Source organism: Harpia harpyja, chromosome 11 (genome assembly GCF_026419915.1).
Source record: "Harpia harpyja isolate bHarHar1 chromosome 11, bHarHar1 primary haplotype, whole genome shotgun sequence".
NCBI lineage: Eukaryota > Metazoa > Chordata > Aves > Accipitriformes > Accipitridae > Harpia > Harpia harpyja.
Window position 1 is genome coordinate 637,148 of NC_068950.1, and position 17,219 is coordinate 654,366.

At 46.3% G+C, this 17,219-nt stretch overlaps 1 protein-coding gene across 3 annotated transcripts in view; it reads left to right on the plus strand.

The window, feature by feature from the left end:
- PTBP1 (polypyrimidine tract binding protein 1) overlaps positions 1 to 11,751 on the plus strand; it is a 31,490-nt gene extending 19,739 nt beyond the window's left edge. For 2 of the 3 annotated variants that reach the window (XM_052800709.1, XM_052800707.1), the window contains 10 exons: positions 183 to 353; positions 1,132 to 1,242; positions 1,628 to 1,802; positions 2,411 to 2,488; positions 3,792 to 3,940; positions 6,657 to 6,690; positions 7,184 to 7,276; positions 7,643 to 7,859; positions 8,108 to 8,185; positions 8,585 to 11,751. In XM_052800709.1, the coding sequence (XP_052656669.1) occupies positions 183 to 353; positions 1,132 to 1,242; positions 1,628 to 1,802; positions 2,411 to 2,488; positions 3,792 to 3,940; positions 6,657 to 6,690; positions 7,184 to 7,276; positions 7,643 to 7,859; positions 8,108 to 8,185; positions 8,585 to 8,717 (1,239 nt within the window). In that variant the 3' untranslated portion in view covers positions 8,718 to 11,751. The remainder of the gene's footprint in view (positions 1 to 182; positions 354 to 1,131; positions 1,243 to 1,627; positions 1,803 to 2,410; positions 2,489 to 3,791; positions 3,941 to 6,656; positions 6,691 to 7,183; positions 7,277 to 7,642; positions 7,860 to 8,107; positions 8,186 to 8,584) is intronic. The other variant, XM_052800708.1, reaches the window with a different exon arrangement.
- Positions 11,752 to 17,219: the final 5,468 nt, after the last annotated feature.

Here is a 17,219-nt window from a genome sequence, read left to right on the forward strand (position 1 = left end):
CTTGTCCATGTTTAAAACGGGCTAAAGTCATTGCATCCCCAGCCTTAGGAACAGTAAATTGCTTTCTGTCGTTCTGCTAACTGTTGAGTTCTGCTAGTAGTTTGCAGATAGGAAGCTCGAATAGCTGAATGTGTATTTTTGCAAGCAGAAGTGTTGGTCTAACAGAATGTTTGGTTCTGCAGCGTGCCCAAGCAGCTCTGCAAGCAGTGAATTCTGTTCAGTCTGGAAACCTAGCGCTGTCAGCCTCAGCTGCAGCAGTAGATGCAGGAATGGCAATGGCTGGCCAGAGCCCTGTCCTGAGGATTATTGTTGAGAACCTCTTCTATCCTGTCACTCTAGATGTTCTGCATCAGGTAAAATATGTGCAACTTCTTGAAGATTGTCCTGGAGGAGGGGGTAGCAACAAACAGTGAATTGTTGTATTTGCAATGTCTGTGTTCTAACAGCATGTGGTTTTTATCTGTATAATTCAAGTTCTGAACGTAGCTGTCAAATTTCTACTTTCTGGAGACCTTGACACCTACACAAGATTCTTCTATTTTTGGTCCCAATCTGGCCAGACTTTAATTTCCAGGGATTTGATTGCTGGTCCATTTTAATTGGATTACAGTCTGGTACAGTGCAAGGGACAAATATTTATGTTTTTGAGACAGCTCTTCAAATTCTGTTTAGGGTTTAGCAGAAGTAGCTACTACATGTCCTTGTGTGAGGGTAGGGGGAAACAAATACTGTGTCCAGGAGTCATTTAGGCGGTAGCCTATATGGAAAGTTCCTGCTGACTGCTGTGGTTGCTTAACTTAATCTTCATGTTTAAAATGCAAGCTTGACTGCATTTAAGTATCCCTGAAATTCTTGGAAGAGTTCCAGTTTGTGAAGGTGTATGTGAATCTTCCTATGTAAGAATTCATAACAAATTTGAGGGGGCACTTCAGTCACCCTGATGTTTTTCTAGTCTGATGTCATGATGCAAGTTAAACAATGCCCATGGTGTAGTTTAAAACCTTAAATTTTTAAGTTGGAAAGCTAACAAGGTGAAAAGATAACTTTTGTTTCTGCTTCTAATAATGGAGATCAATATGAAATTAACTTACTGGAAATGAGATAATGAGATATGCAAATACTATCTTGCAGATTTTTTCCAAATTTGGTACAGTCTTGAAAATAATTACGTTCACGAAGAACAACCAATTTCAGGCCCTGTTACAATATGCTGACCCTGTGAGTGCTCAGCATGCCAAACTGGTGAGTAGTATGCTTGCAGTGCTAAACACCTGAATTATTTTAACTTTTAGGCTTGCTTTTATTAACCGAGGATCAATGTTAAAAAATAGCATTTTGGAGTATTTGGTGATCTCACTAGGTTTACATGAGCATTGCCCTAATGGCAGATCACATGTGTGAGTGGGAGGGAATTTCCCCACTGAGAGCAGTATGGCTAACTTGGGCCAATACTGGAGGGGATAAAGTGAAGCAGTGTTTTCTCCACACAAAGCAAGATACCTGCTCCATCTGAAGATACACACTGGTACCTCGGATGATGTAACTAACACCTCTTCTCTTCAGAGGTTTATTGCTGTGATCTTAGTACAAATGCATCTTGGATGAAGAATGGTTTGTTTCCTTGCAGTCTTTAGATGGACAGAATATCTACAATGCCTGTTGTACGCTGCGCATAGATTTCTCAAAGCTCACAAGTCTCAATGTAAAATACAATAATGATAAGAGCAGAGATTATACACGACCAGACCTACCTTCTGGGGATAACCAGCCCTCTCTTGATCAGACCATGGCAGCTGCTTTTGGTAAGCATTCTTGAATTGGGAGCAGGACAAATATAACTGATAATGTGTGTCAGGTGGTGAAGGTGAGGGGATGTAATCCTAGTGTATTTGGCCACAAAATTTTGGGATACAGTGTGACTAATGAGGAAAATTGGGAACCACTGAATTGGACTAGGGTAAAATACTAGTAGGAGCATATGGATGTGGGTGCATGCTACTGCTTTGAAAGCTCTCCATTTGGGTGCGGACTATTTAAGGTTTTCCAGCTGTCTGTGCTTCTAGTGCCATCTGCTGTTTTGCCTACAGTATGGACTCAGGGATAATTAGGGGTTTTGTAACCTATACTTTGAAAACTATGTTGTTAAACAGTTACAGGAGCTACTAGCTTGTATTCTGGTCAACAGCTATATTCTAATAGCTGTTTCAGAACAGCAGAATTAGAGGAGGAATAGTTTTTGTAATTTCTTGAAGTTCAGTGTTACATTAGAGGCATTTTTGAACTACTGTTTACGTTTTAGGGTTTAGCTTTCAACTAAATGCCTATGTTGAAGGACAGATCAAGATGTTCCAGCTAAGTCTAGAGTTTTGTTGCTATGGGTGTCTTTGTATAATGTGTATATCTTTCCCAGGTGCCCCAGGAATAATCTCTGCTTCTCCATATGCAGGAGCTGGCTTTCCTCCTACCTTTGCAATTCCTCAGGCTGCAGGTACTGTATTTCGTAAGTTGAAATTTTATATAGGTTTTCTGTTGCTGAAGCATCTTGATGTTCTAAAGCTAAGTAGAGATTGTTTTGGGGGGGGCTAGTCACGTAAATTCTAAATGCTGGCACTTAAGCATAGAAGGAAATGGTGTTTCAGTACGTAATCTCATGCGCGTGTGCAGCTGTAGCACCTCTGGCTAGGCAATATCCCAGTGACAAGGAAAAGTGGGTAGTAGGATGGGAGAGACAGTAAAGGCAGTATTTAGTAATTAGGGGAGATGGGGAGGAGATCAAATTTCTTGAATTTTGAATTTCCTCGTGGTTGCAGAGATTGGGAACTCACTTTGACAGCTGTAAATGTGGTCAAAAGCAAGGAATCTTTGTTTTTTCCTAAATATTTTGAGTAAAGCTAGTATTTGAACATGCAGCTAATTACACAGTTACAGTTGCACTGTGAAGTTTACAGCTCATATTGCAGGTAACAAATTATTGCTACTTACAGAAGTAGCCAAGTGTCTGAGAGTAAAGACTTTGGTTCTAAATACATTCATTGGAGTGCGAGACTAAACAATTTTTACTTCGTTTTTCATAGCATACCAAGCTAAGTTGATTTTCTTGTAATGATGGAATTTCCTTGCTTATGACAAACAAGCTCAGATCAAACTGTTGAACCATTAATGTTTTGTTAATATCCTGTCCTGTTGGGGAAATACACAATGCCACTTTGAAAAGTCATTTCATTTAATTGATTACTAGCAATTGTTTCTTGAACTCCAAAGCTCTTCTCTTTGGAGGGCTAATACACTGAGGTGCCAGCTGTTACTGTGAGCAACCTAGAAATGCCTATAAATAGAACTTCAATGTTTCTCCATTCAAGAAGAGATTAGCTGATGGTAGCATGCAATATCTGTTATATGCATGGTTAAAAAACAAAGCGTTTTTGGCATGCACTGGTTGGAAAGACCCTTACAAATGCACTGTTTGCGATACCTTTCCTGCACCAACAGAGCTGAGGCTTTGTGCTGATTCTGCTTCTTGTGAAACATGCAGAATATTGTAGTCAACAAGGTAGTGCTGAGAGGCACCTGTTAAGCACCAGGCACTGCAAGAGCAAAACCTATTAGAAATTATAACATTTCCTGCAGCACCAGAATTGGAGGCTCCTGTTACTCTTAGAATATATGGTCACTGTGTTTTGAATGATTACTTGCATGTTACAGAAGGTGTGCTGTTCTCCCTTCTGGTGCAGCAAATACACTAGAGTACGTGCTGTTAATTTCTTTACTGGTTAATATTCTTTAATTTCCAGGCCTGTCAGTTCCAAATGTTCATGGAGCACTAGCTCCTTTGGCTATCCCATCAGCAGCAGCTGCAGCGGCTGCAGCAGGACGGATTACCATTCCCGGCCTCACTGGGGCAGGGAACTCTGTTCTGCTGGTTAGCAATCTGAACCCTGAGGTTAGTGGAGTCCTAACTTTACTTTTTTCTCCTTCCTGTTACCTCTGCTTTCACTTTCTGAACACAGATTGTGCTGAAACTCATTGAAAGTGAAATCCTACTGTATCCTAAAGGAAACGGCAAAACTAGAAAAGCAGATGATGTGCTCTGCCAGCTCTAAAACTCAAAGCAGATCAGTACTCTAGTTGCTGAAGGGAAATGAAAGTCCATCTCAAATTAAAATCTTGCTCTTCCTTGGTCCAAAGCCAAGGATGTTGCCTGCCTGCTCTTGTCCCATAAAGACTACAATGCCTGTCCCTTCCTCCTTCTATTTGGAGTCTCCCTGCCATTCCCATGGAATAATGTCATTTGGGTCACAGAATAGTCATGTCCATTCTTTCTTTTCCTTAGCATGTTCTAGTTTTTAATACATTAATTCAGAACTACAGAGAGAGTTCATTCTGACCTTTGCTCTTTCTGTGTAGTGTCTGGACCCCTGCCAGCTTGACCTTGTACCTGTGCAGTATTTCCTCTGCCATGTGCTTGCACATTTTCCCTTTCCAAGATTCCTGGAAGTTTTTCCTTAGCTAAACCCCTTAACAGCTCACAGTTTACATTTTCAATTCTATTTAACTCAGTGAGTTGAAATATATTTGGGTTTCTTAAAAAATAAAGCAAGTAATATTTGAACAAAAATCTTCTTTAATGAAAGACAGCATCATAAGAGAATTTGATATGGGTATCTTGGATTTTTCTTCAGTCAGCTTTTGTTGGCTCTTTGTTGGATTGAAAGTGTAGAATCTTCTGGTGTGTGCAGTAGAGTATGATGATTCTCTGCTGAAAAACACTTTAATTGGTGGAACTGTGCACACAAGTTAATACTACTCGGCAAAGCTATAAAACTTACCAGTGATGTCAGAGTAACCACAAAACCTCTTTTGCATCAAAGGGGAAGCCTGGATGTGATGAATGATCAAAATGCTTAACTCTTGATGAGATGAACCAATTGAATCAGTATTTCAGACTACTCTTTTTATCTGTCATTACTATTTTCACCAGGGCATGAAATAATGGCAGGGACTGTGATACAGCTTTGGTTTGGATGAGTTGCTCTTTCTACCTAGGAACTCCTCTGCCATTCCAGGAGCTGTCATCTCTGGCTTGGTCCCATGACTTGCTGTTCAAACAAAAGTCTTAAATGTTAAGAGCTGACACCATTATTCTTGACCAGTGTGATATTGTCAAGTGTGTGTTTCTTGGGATGATTTCGCATTGTCTGGATGGCAGTGACAGGACAAAGGACTGTGCTGTACCTCTGTTTAATTTGCACGTGTTCACAGCTCTGAGCAGTGTCTGAACGGTGTGCACAGTTCTTGTTTAAGTAGGAGCAACCAGTTATTTCATGCCTTGTATTTTTTTTTTTAGCTCTTCACTATCCATCCAGCTTATCTTTGGGCTAGAGAGACTTTGATACTTGTACTGAAGCTGTGAACTAACAGACCTGAAACTTTTTTCATTGCCTGTATAATCAGTGTTGTAGAAACTTACCTGTGCCACAACCAGTTAGTTAAGAGACAGTATTTCTCTGGAGTGACTACTCTACAATAATGGATAAGGTTTTTTCTGAACTGGAATCATGGAAACTGAAATTATTCCATTTTTCCTTTCCTTGATGAGTGGAAGAAGCTATGTGTCTCAGCTTGCGTTGACTTTTACTTTGAATGCAGACTCTTGTCTGCATGCAAAGTTATTGTTGTCACTGGGAGCAGAGATGCTTTTCTTGCCTTTCTGGCCGAGTAACAGCAGTTTTGGGTTTCTGTGTGGTGAGGTCAAGCCACGGAGATGGAAGGGAATAGACCTCTGTTGCAAATGAGGTACTAAGTTCCTTCATAGCAAGTGCTTCTAGCAGACCTTTGAGGTTTTTTGTAGTGGTACAGCTGCTCATCTGGATAATCTTTCGCTTTAAAGGCAGTGATTGGTATCTAAATTGGACTTTCCTTGGTTTGTTACAGCTAAGTATTGCAATATGGATTGCTTCCTGTAGTCACTGGTCCTAAAGCAGCAAATACAGCTGTGCTTTTGACTTGGTCCATGAATTCATTTCTTTTAAGAAGTTCTTGTAGTCAGAGAAAGTATTTTCAGTCAAATTTTAGGGAATACCATTGCAATTTAATTCAATATTAAAGCCTGTAGAAGTCACTCTGTTGTGATACTGTCTCTTACTTCTTTGTATATCTTAAGTAAAAATGCCTTTTCTTTATCATTGTGTTCCACTAGGTAAAACCTATTAACTGTTTCTGTAAACAAGTTATTGTATGTAGAATTCTATAAATCTGACTGATGGAACACTACATATTTCCTTATGTATTTACTGACCTGTGTTTTTTGCTACTTTTTTCTTTTCTCCCCATCCCTGAATTTTTTTTCTTCCCCTGATCCGGAATTTCTTTGCCAACTGACTGCACGGTACTTCTGCTTCCTGTTGTTGCTTGAAACAAAAAATAAAAACATTCCCCTTCCAAAAAAAAAAAAAAAAACCAAACCCTGCTCTTCGGAAACCAACCTGCCCTTCAATATTAACCATCTTGAAAACTTCATCATCCATCAACCAATTTCGCCATTTCCTGCGGGGACTCTGCCCTTCCTCGTTGTGGACGATTTGTGCAACCTCGCTCTCCCCTTCGATTCCTTACCTCTTCCCTGTCCCTCCGCTGCCTTGCTCTGCTGTTCTCTAAAGAGAGTTACACCCCAATGCCTCTTTATTCTTTTCGGTATGTTATTATTCACACTTTTTATTACCTTGTTTTTTCATTTATTTGAGATTACTTTTTTGATACTTCAAAAATGTACAGTTTGCAGTTTGCCATTTTTTGAATGCATAATTTCATTTTTACATTGTTTACTTAGTTTGCTATTTAATTTAGTTTGCCTTTATGTTCAGTTATGCATGGTTTATTGCTTTGCATGTCTTTTGTAAGAGTTTTAAATTGTGATAGCATGCTAAATTGTCCAGTCTTCTGGCAGTAAGATTTTTGCTTTTTTGCTGAAACCCAGTGTCTTTTCTTTAATGTATTGTTCCATTATTATTCTGCTATATAAGAATTTTCCTTAATTAGAGCAGAATAAGTAACCATGGTTGGAATGAGATCAGTTCTGGTTGTGAATGAATGTTTTTGCTGTTGGATTGATTAGCTAATATTAAGTTGAATGAGACTTCATTTTTTCCCCTACCTAAGACTATGCTTCTTTCTTCACTTTTCGAAGGAGTCTATGGTGATGTGCAGAGGGTGAAGATTTTGTTTAATAAGAAAGAGAATGCCCTAGTTCAGATGGCTGATGGAAACCAGGCCCAGCTTGGTAAGCAAGCTTAAAAGTATCAGACTGTTAGCATTGAGAGACCTAATGAGTAATTAAAGCTTTAATATCAGTACTTCTCTTCCAAAAAAAGACCCAAAACCTGAATGTGTCCGTGCATCTAATTGCTTGCCTGCATATGATTTGGGGCAGCTCTGGAAAAGGTATGGTTTGTTTGCACAAGATAATCTAGAGGGGAAAATAGAATAAACAATACAATAAGGCAGAGTAACAATGCCTGTCATGCAGTTCCTGGAGGATGTGGTATCTGCATAGGGAAGAACTAGAATGAAATTCTAGCTTTGATTTAAATGTCTGAACAAAACTGTGAAATACCATTGTAGTCAGTGCTGTCTTTAACTGTTGCAGCCATGAGCCATTTAAATGGTCAGAAGCTTCATGGGAAGCCAATCCGTATAACATTGTCCAAGCATCAGACAGTACAACTTCCCCGCGAGGGACAGGAAGACCAGGGTCTGACTAAGGACTATGGAAATTCTCCTCTACATCGTTTCAAGAAACCAGGCTCCAAAAATTTCCAAAACATCTTTCCCCCTTCTGCCACTCTTCATCTGTCCAATATCCCGTAAGTATCTGCATGGAGAGTTCTTATATGGCTGAGTATAAAAAGGTTTGCAAATTTAGTGTGAGAGTAAATATGGTCAGCTTTTTGCTGCTAGCAGGAGGAAATCTTGCACATCTTCCTGTTGTCCTCATAGCCTTTCCAGTCCAAGAAGCTACTGGTAGAGAATTTAGAAAAGGCTCTAATGAGAATTGGGTTTTAGAGATTTAATCTGTCAACATACATTTGACTGGAAAAACTATTTGTTTCAGACCTTCAATAACTGAAGAAGACCTTAAGATGTTATTTTCAAGCAACGGTGGGATGGTCAAAGGATTCAAATTCTTCCAGTAAGTGTTTTCTCTTACATCCTGTCCTTAAACTGGGCTTTTCAGTATGAGAAGGGTAGAAGTACTTCATTCTGATCGAATTCCAACTCAGGCTGAGTTAAAGGTGAGCAAAATCATCACTAATGTAGTATTTGACTCTCTGGAATAAAGAATTCCAGAGTAACCCTGGATTGAGTGCATCGTGGGTATGAGTTGAAGAAAACTAAGGTAGCTGAGTGAGAAGTTTGGACATGCATGTTTATCATATACATACACTCTTCCATATAAAAAGAAAGTATATTGCAATTACCCAGGTAGTTAATTTTCTGCTGGCCTTGTTGAGTGCTAGGTAAGAACACTTGCAGTGAGTTGGGGAAACTCTGCATACAGTAGTACTGAATGTGACTTCTGTCTTGTCAGGAAGGACCGTAAAATGGCTCTGATCCAGATGGGCTCTGTGGAAGAAGCCATTCAATCACTCATTGACCTCCATAATCATGACCTGGGTGAGAATCATCACCTGCGTGTGTCCTTCTCGAAGTCCACCATTTAAAGCTTTGGAAGGCGTGAGACAAAATGGACTTGACTTAAAACCTCTTGGGTTCAGCCTTGACCTTAAAAGGCTGAACACTAGGGTTTCAACTTCCATCATTCCAGAAAAAAAGCCACTTTAAAAATGCAGCTGAAGTGACCTTAAAAGACCAGAGATTTTATTTTTTTAAAGAGAAATCAGTTTACCGGTTTTTAAAAAAAAAAATTTAAATCTAATTCATATTGCTAACATTGCGGTGATGGGTAACAATCTTGACTGTTCAAATAAAAATCACAAGTTAAAGTTTACACTTTGGAACCTGCTCTGGGAAATTCCCCTCCCTTCCTGCTCCTTCTCCCCCAAAAAGCAGATCCTAACAAGTTTATCAGGTTTCACATTGATGCCTTTTTTATTTTCTTTACCCATCCATGCCTTGAAAGACCTAAAACCACTGTGTAAATTCACTTTAGCGCCTTTGAGTCAGGATTTTGCAAAATGCATGGTGTATAGGAGCTCCCAACTCACCCAGCACAAAAATAAGTTGCATCGATCCTACCTTAACTGTGCATCTGCTATCCTGTGCCTTAAACCTTTTACTTCTTTGGGGAAAACATCTGAACTGCAGGGAGTGGATTGGGAGAGTTGAGGGGAATGAGTGAGCTCTGGCTTACTGGATCAGCTTGTCATAGTGAAGGACAAGCGAAGCTGGCAAAGTGGATAAAGAAAATACTGGGCTTTGACTCTTCAGGCAGTTGTATCTCACTGTCCGTGAAATGTCTCAATCTGCATAGTATCATGTGTCTTCATGCCACTTTCCAATCTGCTTGTGGTTTATCGCCATCTGCAAACCGTCAAATGGGAGTTACTTAAGATCCTTTGTCCGTAATATTCAGACTAAGCAGAAAGGTCTGGGTGGGGAAGCATTCCCAAGACCAAATTACATTCCATTGTCAATAGCAAGTCAACAGGCTCTGCCCTTCACAAGAGCATTGATCAAGATGCAAAATTAACCACTGTTGGACACTTGTGAAGACGAATCATTAAGAGTTTGTCAAAATTTTGTGTGTATATATATATCTAAATACTTGGCTAGGATTTGAAGAATTATTGGATATCCCACATTTAGAAAGGTGTTCATGTGAGTCACCTTTGTGCCCCTAATTTGAGATTAACAAGACCAATGTAGCTCTGCCATCATTCTTATAGCATGTCTTCAGCATTTGAGCTTTTTGTTTTAATTCTTGTATTATACTTTTTGATGCCGTTGCTGTCATCTGTGCCTAGCAATATTTCCAGTTGACCAAATATTCTAATCTCTTTATATGCAAAAGAAATAGTTTAAGTACCTTTTTATAGAATGATAAGATGGTATAAACGTAATCTAAATTTACTCCTTTGTGGTATTACCCTTGTATACTGTACTTTCTTATTTTATTTTTTTTTTTGTAATTGAAACTGTAGGGCAGGAATTTAGTTATCAGGCTGAGGTCATGACTGAGGATGAGTAATGTGATGAAATCAATAAAACATGTTAAGCAAAGCAGACTTTTAAAGCAAAGTGTTTGAGATAACAAGCACAAATAGCTTGTGAATTTAAATAAAAGGACCCAGGCTAAAGTTTTTACCTTTTTAACCTATAAGCCCAGATCTTTTAAGTTATAGGAAGGGAATTTATTAAAAGTAGAATGCAGCAGATCATTTTTTTTCCCAAGGATACAACCATTTTTTTTTTCTGGCTTACAACTCTTTCTGGGGCCATTCTGCCTTCTATTTTGTGTAATCCGATGTTGCCTTACATTTCCCTCTAACCTGCAACCTGTTTGGATGCAAAATAACAAGAGTCTTGTACTTTTTTTCAGGGTTTTTCTGCAAATTGTGGACCAAAGTTTGTTTTTAACTGTCTTAGTGTTGCAAGTTATGATTTCCTTGCTTAGTGTGGGAGCTCTTGACTTGTGTAGCACTGAGTGTTTGGAAAAGTCTTAACTTTTCTTAGTTCCTCCCTGAACTCTTGAGGATGTGAATTATGCTGGAGAAGTGTGTGAAGCCTGAGTGAGGGTTCAGCTTGGGTTGCTGGCATGAGATTGGTAATCCTTGTCTGCCTTAGTCTTTGGTTTGTGGCTGAGGAGTGTGGAACCATCTTTAATGAAAGTGTTGCCCCAGTTGAGCTGAGAAAGTTCAGCTGATGAGTAGACGCTGGTTTCAGTTACCTCTAAATCTGGGTAAGCCTGTTAATAAGGCCTTGTGATCTGCTGCTCTGGAAAGCTCCATGTTTCCTTGCCAGCATCTTACGTTCAGGAGGGCGAATTCAGGTGTCTTGGTAGTTGTTGTCAACTAGAGTTAGTTTGCTCATCTCCCTTCCCAAGTGAAAGATCCGTTCCTCCTGCAGCCAGGGAGCGCTGGCTGTTGGGCTGGTGCTCCTGAGCATGCCACAGGCAGCACTCTACTGTGTGAGGATCCATGCGCAACCCAAGTGGAACAGCTGTGGTTTAACCTTTAAATGCATTCAGTCAACCTCACCCAAGACACTGGGAAGAGGCTTATTGGAATGAAACCTGTCTGGTGGCCTTTAACATTGATTTGGTCAACCCACAGGCTATATATATTTTGCAAAATGCAAGCAAATGAATTGAGGTAACCCTGGAACCCAGGCAATTGTGGGTTTTTCCTTTGGATCCCTGTGTTTGCATGTAAAGAATGTGAGTAACAAAAGGGTGTACATATTTATAATTTTTTTATACCTGTTGTAAGACATGAGGGGGCAGCAAAACCCAGTTTTTTATGGTGAACAGATGTATTGTATATTTTGATAACAGCTATTACAGGTTCAGTATTGTGGAAGGTGGGGTGGGGAGGGTAAGCATACACAACATCAGAATTCCATTGCCTCTTTCAAAGAATGTTTGTAATGCAAAAAGAAATGAAATTAAAACTATTTTATAACAACCTTTGTACCTTTCTGTAGCTCCATTATTTACTGTTCAGATTGTAGAAAGCAGTTATTGGCCAGTCTGTACTTGTGCTTTCAATAAATTTCTTCTGTATTCTTTGCTTCTGATTTTCCTATCTTTTTATTGTGCCTGTTTTGCTTCTGATTTTTCCTTCTAATGTAATTTAGCTGCCTCATTTTATATAACTTTGACTCTTCACATACCTCTGGGCTGGCAGAGTGTTTGTCCCTGTTAGTGTCTCTGTGCAGAGTGAGGGGTGATGAGCCAAGGCTGAGCCTGGAAGGGGTGGCTGTGACACAGATATGTTCCAGCTGCTCAAGCTCTAGCCCTTTGGTGCTCGAATGAAGTTCAGAGGTATGAGGTTGTAGGGCCTTAACTGATGCTCTGCCTTTGTCACACTCCAACACTTTTACTTCATGTTCCTAAACTTTCCATATATTCTAGCTAATTCCATGAAATAACCCACTTCCAAGTCAAATATGTAATACTCTCCGTAGTTTTGTGCTTTAGATGTGTTGAAGCTTTCTGGCTAGCTGGATGTAGTGCAGTGTCACATCCCGTGTGAGCAGGTGAGATTCCTGTTTTAACTCCTGTAGAAGTATTATTTTGGTTCTTGTGGGTTACTCTGATGTGCAGATACCCCAGCTGTCTTGGGCATGCCTGGGTGATCAGCTCCCTGAGGAGCAGCATTTTTCATCACAGAGGTTCGGTTTCTTATGTGCTCAAACTGTTAAAACTCCTTTCCAAAAGTTAATGTTCCTGATGTGGACGCAGAGACCTCAAGAGTGCGCTCGGATACCACAGAGACAGACCTGAGGTTGCAGGTATGGGACTCCCAAAGCTTGATCTTGAAGGGCAGCAGCGGGAGCAGGTGCTTACAGGGCAATGAAAGAGTACAGGACAATGAAAGAACTCTCCTGGGGAGTGGGAAAGGTCCCTTGGTAGGGAAGGACAGGGTATGCTCCCCCAGAGCCTGTCCTGACACTACGGTGTGCAGCCGAGCCCCTCGGAGGCTGGCAGCCAGCACGCTGTGTCGCTCGCTTCCCGCAGGCTCGCTGTTGAGAGCTGCCGGCCTCGCTGCTGATCTCTTAACAGGAAAGAGGGGTTCAGCACTGCGGTGCTGTGCCTTGTCCCAGCGCTGTGCCTGGCAGCTGCAAGCTGGGAATACTGGTGCACATGGGTAGGCACCCCATGTTTTCAGGCATAGAAAGAATAAATGTACTGAGCTGTTGCTTCTGTGGCCCTGCTGTTTTCTGTCCTTTGGCCACATTCCCTTTGTGTTGAGCACGTTAGGGTTAAATGTGAGCTCATTTCACAGGCTGGGTATGGACTTCAGCCTCCAAGGTTACCAAGCAGGGTCCTGCAGGAGCCTTGGACTGCTGAAAGAGATCACTGTTGTTTCTTGAAAGTGTAATAGGATTTGTAACAGCTGCCTCTTCCCTCGCCTGTCTCGATGCTTGTGTGAAAGTAAGGCTGAGCCGTATGCATCGCTGCCCTGCAGGAATGAGCAAGTTAATGCTCCTGGTTTGGTTCAGCAGGTTCTCTGGTTACAAGGTGCATAGCCTGCTCCTGAATGTCGAAGGCTTGGGCACTCAAACCAGCAGCTGCTGTTCCTGTTTTGTTTTCTAGATACGGTCGGTGGTTGTTAGTGCCGGCATGGTTGTTGCAACCTCATCTTCCAGAGCGGCAGAGCAGCGCTGGGTTCGTGGCATCCCCTGCTCTACCCTGGGCTTGATCCGGAGCCTGCTGCTGTCCTGGGCCAGGCAGCTCTTGGGGCTCCAGGAGATCCACGGAAATGTGGTAAAACTGCCAGCAGCGACTTCTGTGTTTATTTCTCCTTTCGGTGAAGACCAGACACTGTGGCAGGAGAACCAGGCGATGGTGCCCTGTGAATGGTGTGAGGCTGGCAGCACTGTCCTCTGCCTGACGAGGTGGGATCCTGGTGCCCATCCCTGTCCCTCTTGGACAAGTAATGAGTTGCTAATTAGCTGCCTGGTGCAGTAATTATGGCCTCCCAGCTCTGGCTACAGGCAAAGCAAATATCAATTGTGGGGTGGGCGCATGTGATGGGCTGGGTCACCATGGAAATGGTGGCAGCTGCCTGGCGGGAGGACGGATCCTGCCTCTGGCTCTGCTGTCCCATCCCTTCCCTTGGCTTTGCCCTGTGGGGCCCAGCGTGGCCAGGCTGGGGCAGGGTGACTTCTGCGGAGGGGTGGGCTGGCTCGGGGATGGGGATGTTCTCCCAACCTGCTGTGTCCTCCCAGAGCCCCTGTGGGAGCAGAGGGATGCAGGGATGGGGCAGAGTCTGTGTCCAGGTGCTGACTCGGCCATGTGTGCCATGCTCCTGCCCGTGCCTGGAACGAGACCATCTTGTCTGACCATGGAGGGAACTTCTCTGAAGATGTCTCTAACAGGAAAACACTGACTTAGGGAAACCTGGATTCTTTTCAGTGGGAATCTCAGTAGCTCTCTGGGTCAAACAGCTCTTCCACACAAGGAAGCAAGGAGGGAGAAGTCTGTTACAGAATGAACACCCCATGAAAGGTCAGTCCTTCCGACTGTCCTCAGCTGCTCCCTCTGGAAAGTGAATTTGGCAAACCTGGCTCAACGGCCAGCTCTGCGACCGCTGCTGCTGCTCCGAGGGTGCTCCTGCGGAGGAGCCTGAGGGTTCCTGCCGGGGTGCAAGGGCTGCTGGCCCCAAACCACTGTTTGCTCAAGCCAGACTTCCCCTGGTGCCAGGGATTGCTGGTGCAGTCAGTGTCTTGCTGTCTGAACCGTCTTAATGGTGCAGCGGGGAGGGGGAGGCCCTGGGCTCAGCACCCTGGGCACTGAAGCTCTCTCCAGTGAAGTTGCGGCTTTTCCTGTAAAGCGGCTGTGGGACAGCTGTCAAGCAGCAGTGTCACGCTGAAGCGTGCAATTTAGGAAAGCGGATCCCTTGGTCCCTAATCCTGACCCGTGACCAGTGCTGATGCCTTCCCTTCAATCTGATGGCAGTATGTTGCAGGTCGTGTGGGAATCTGTATTTATGCCCAGCGCTCCAGGAGCAATTAGCAACTGGAGTTTAGTTAATGAGGGGGACTTCTCTCCCCTCCTTCCTCCCTGGAGCGGGTACCCCTGCCTGGGGGGCAAGTCCAGCACAGGGGCAGGGAGGGGGGCGAGGGGTGCCTGGGGGGTAGCAGGACTGAGCCCTTCCCCTGGTTCCTGCCTGGGGGGTCACAGGGATGTGCCGGGGGGCTCCTGGCAGAGGGTGGAAGAGGTCGGGTCACTGTTCACCGGACCCTCACTGTCCCAAGGCAGGGTCCTGGCTGAAGCCTGTGCCTGGGGAGCTGGGTGCAGGCAGCACGGGGTTCCCCTGCCTGCTCTCCCAGAGATTGGGAGCACCGGCCCCTCACAGAGCCGGGGGGGGGGGGGGGGCAGAGCCCCTGCTGCAGCTTCCAGCCGTGCCTGGGCCCCTGTCCATGGCGGGGGGGGCGGCTGATGTGATGGGGTCTGGCAGCCCCCGTGGGACCCTGTCTCTGCTTCCTTCTGCCTGCGGCCCCCCGTGGGGTCTGAGGGGAGGAGGAGGAGGAAGATGCTCCTGCTCCCTCCTGGGCCCCGTGGGTCCCCGAGCGATGCAGCAGCGGCTGCTGGGGGGGGCTGCCCGGGGGGGGGCCGGGGGCTGCGGGAGCGGTGCGGGGCTGGCAGTTGCTATGGAAACCGCTGGGTCAGAGGCAGCGTGAAGCGGCGTGTGACGCCATCGCTCACCGCAATGAGCCGTGAGAGCGGCGGCGGCCTGGGGGGGATGCGAGCCCCCCGCATCTCCCCTTCCCCCCAGCAAGGCGGCTGTCCCAGCGGGCCTCGGCCATCGCTCACGGCTCCGTTTCACTGCCCCGGGTCACCCGCACCAAGGCTGGAGCGACCCGCAGCACCACGGCCCTCGTGCTGCTGCCGGATGGCGTTGGATCCCCCGGCTCGCCAACCCGTTAACCAGGCAGGCGCAACCCACCGGTGCCCCCGCTGCAGCCCCCCGCACCTCGAGCTGCTGCCAGCAATCCTCTCGCTAATCCCCGGGTGGCTTTTCTAGCACCGAGTCGGGGTTATGCTGGATAATCCATATGTTTGCAAGTGGAGGCTTTGGGATATCCGCTGTTAATCCAATTGGCAGTGGCAGTTTGGTGCCATCGGCACATCGCCCTGGTTCTGGGGGGACACGGGCCGCCCCTGCCACCGCAACCTGGGCTGGGGCGGCTCCAGCGACGGCACCGACTCGGTGGCAGCTCCCGTGGGCTGTGGAGCAAGACCAGCCTCGACTCCACGGTGCTTTGGAGCTGCTGTAAACCGGGATGGCTGTGGGGCTGCTCCAGCCCCTTCTCTGTGGGGCACCGGGCACGCTGGAGCGCAGGGCTGCCAGCCCAGCTGCCCTCTGCCCGCGCGTCCTTGCCGCACGTCCCTCCGAGCAGCCGTGGCTGCCTGCTGGACACGAACAGCCTGGCGTCATTCCTGCTTTGCTCCTTTGTGCTTCGGCTGCTTCTCCACCTCTTCTGCCCGGTGCTGCCCGCTCTCCCGGCTGTCCCCGTCCCCGCCTGCGGTTCTCCCCCGGGAAGGCTGCGTGCGGTGGGCGGCCGCCGCTCCCCGAGGTGATTTACAAGCCATGACAAATGGGAGCAGACGCTCCTCCGTGCCGGGGCCGGGTCGCGTGGGGTTTCGCCGCCACCGCATGGGGACAGGTCTGGGGGAGGTGGCGGCACGAGAGGACGCCAAGCGAGGTCTCTGAGTGTCTGCGCTGCTGCCGCCGCCTTCGCTGCTGGTCCTTGCCCTCGGGTTGGCATCTCCCTGCCGGGGCTCCACCGGCCGCTCTCGCGGGAGGACGGGGCAGCGGCCGGGGGTCGCGCGGCGTCGTGGCTGTGCCGCTGCTGGCGGTGACACGCGGGAGCCCGGCGCCATGCTGGATCCCACGTTGCCACAGCAACGTGGCGGGAAACTGCAGTGGTGGCACTTTTCCTCCCGCAGCAGGAGGACGGCGGGGGGGGGGTCTCGGCATGCTGGGCCCCTCCGTCCCTGGGGCTTTGGAGGACGATTCACGTGGCAGCGATGCCCTGAGGCCACGCAGGCCCCCCAGCTCCCCAGGGTGTTTGGCACAGCTGGCAGCCCCCTCCTCGCCCCGGGGCCGCCGATGGGTGGTCACGCATCATGCTGTAGTACCAGAATTGCTTGTGCTTGCCTGATGGTTAATGGGTTGGGGAGCCTGAAAGGGCTTTAACCTGGTCTGTGGAGGGGGGAGAAGGCTCCTGACCCCACTTCAGAGGGGTGGGGGCCCCGGGAGGCCACCTCTCCAGAGGAAAGGGGGGGGGGGGTGTCACACAGTGCGTCAGCAGTATCATACCACCCCTCACTGCTGGGCTGCTCGGCCAGGACCCAGGCTCAGGAAGGCCCCCCCGCTCACGCCGCTGCCCAAATCCCCTGTGCCGAGCCCTGCCTTTGGCAGTGCTGGGGTTCTCCTGGCCCTCAGACCATGGCACTTACCTGCCCAGAGCAGCCCCCCCACATGCCGGCGAGCCCCAGTCCTGCCCTCCAGCAGCCGCGGGACCAGCAGCAC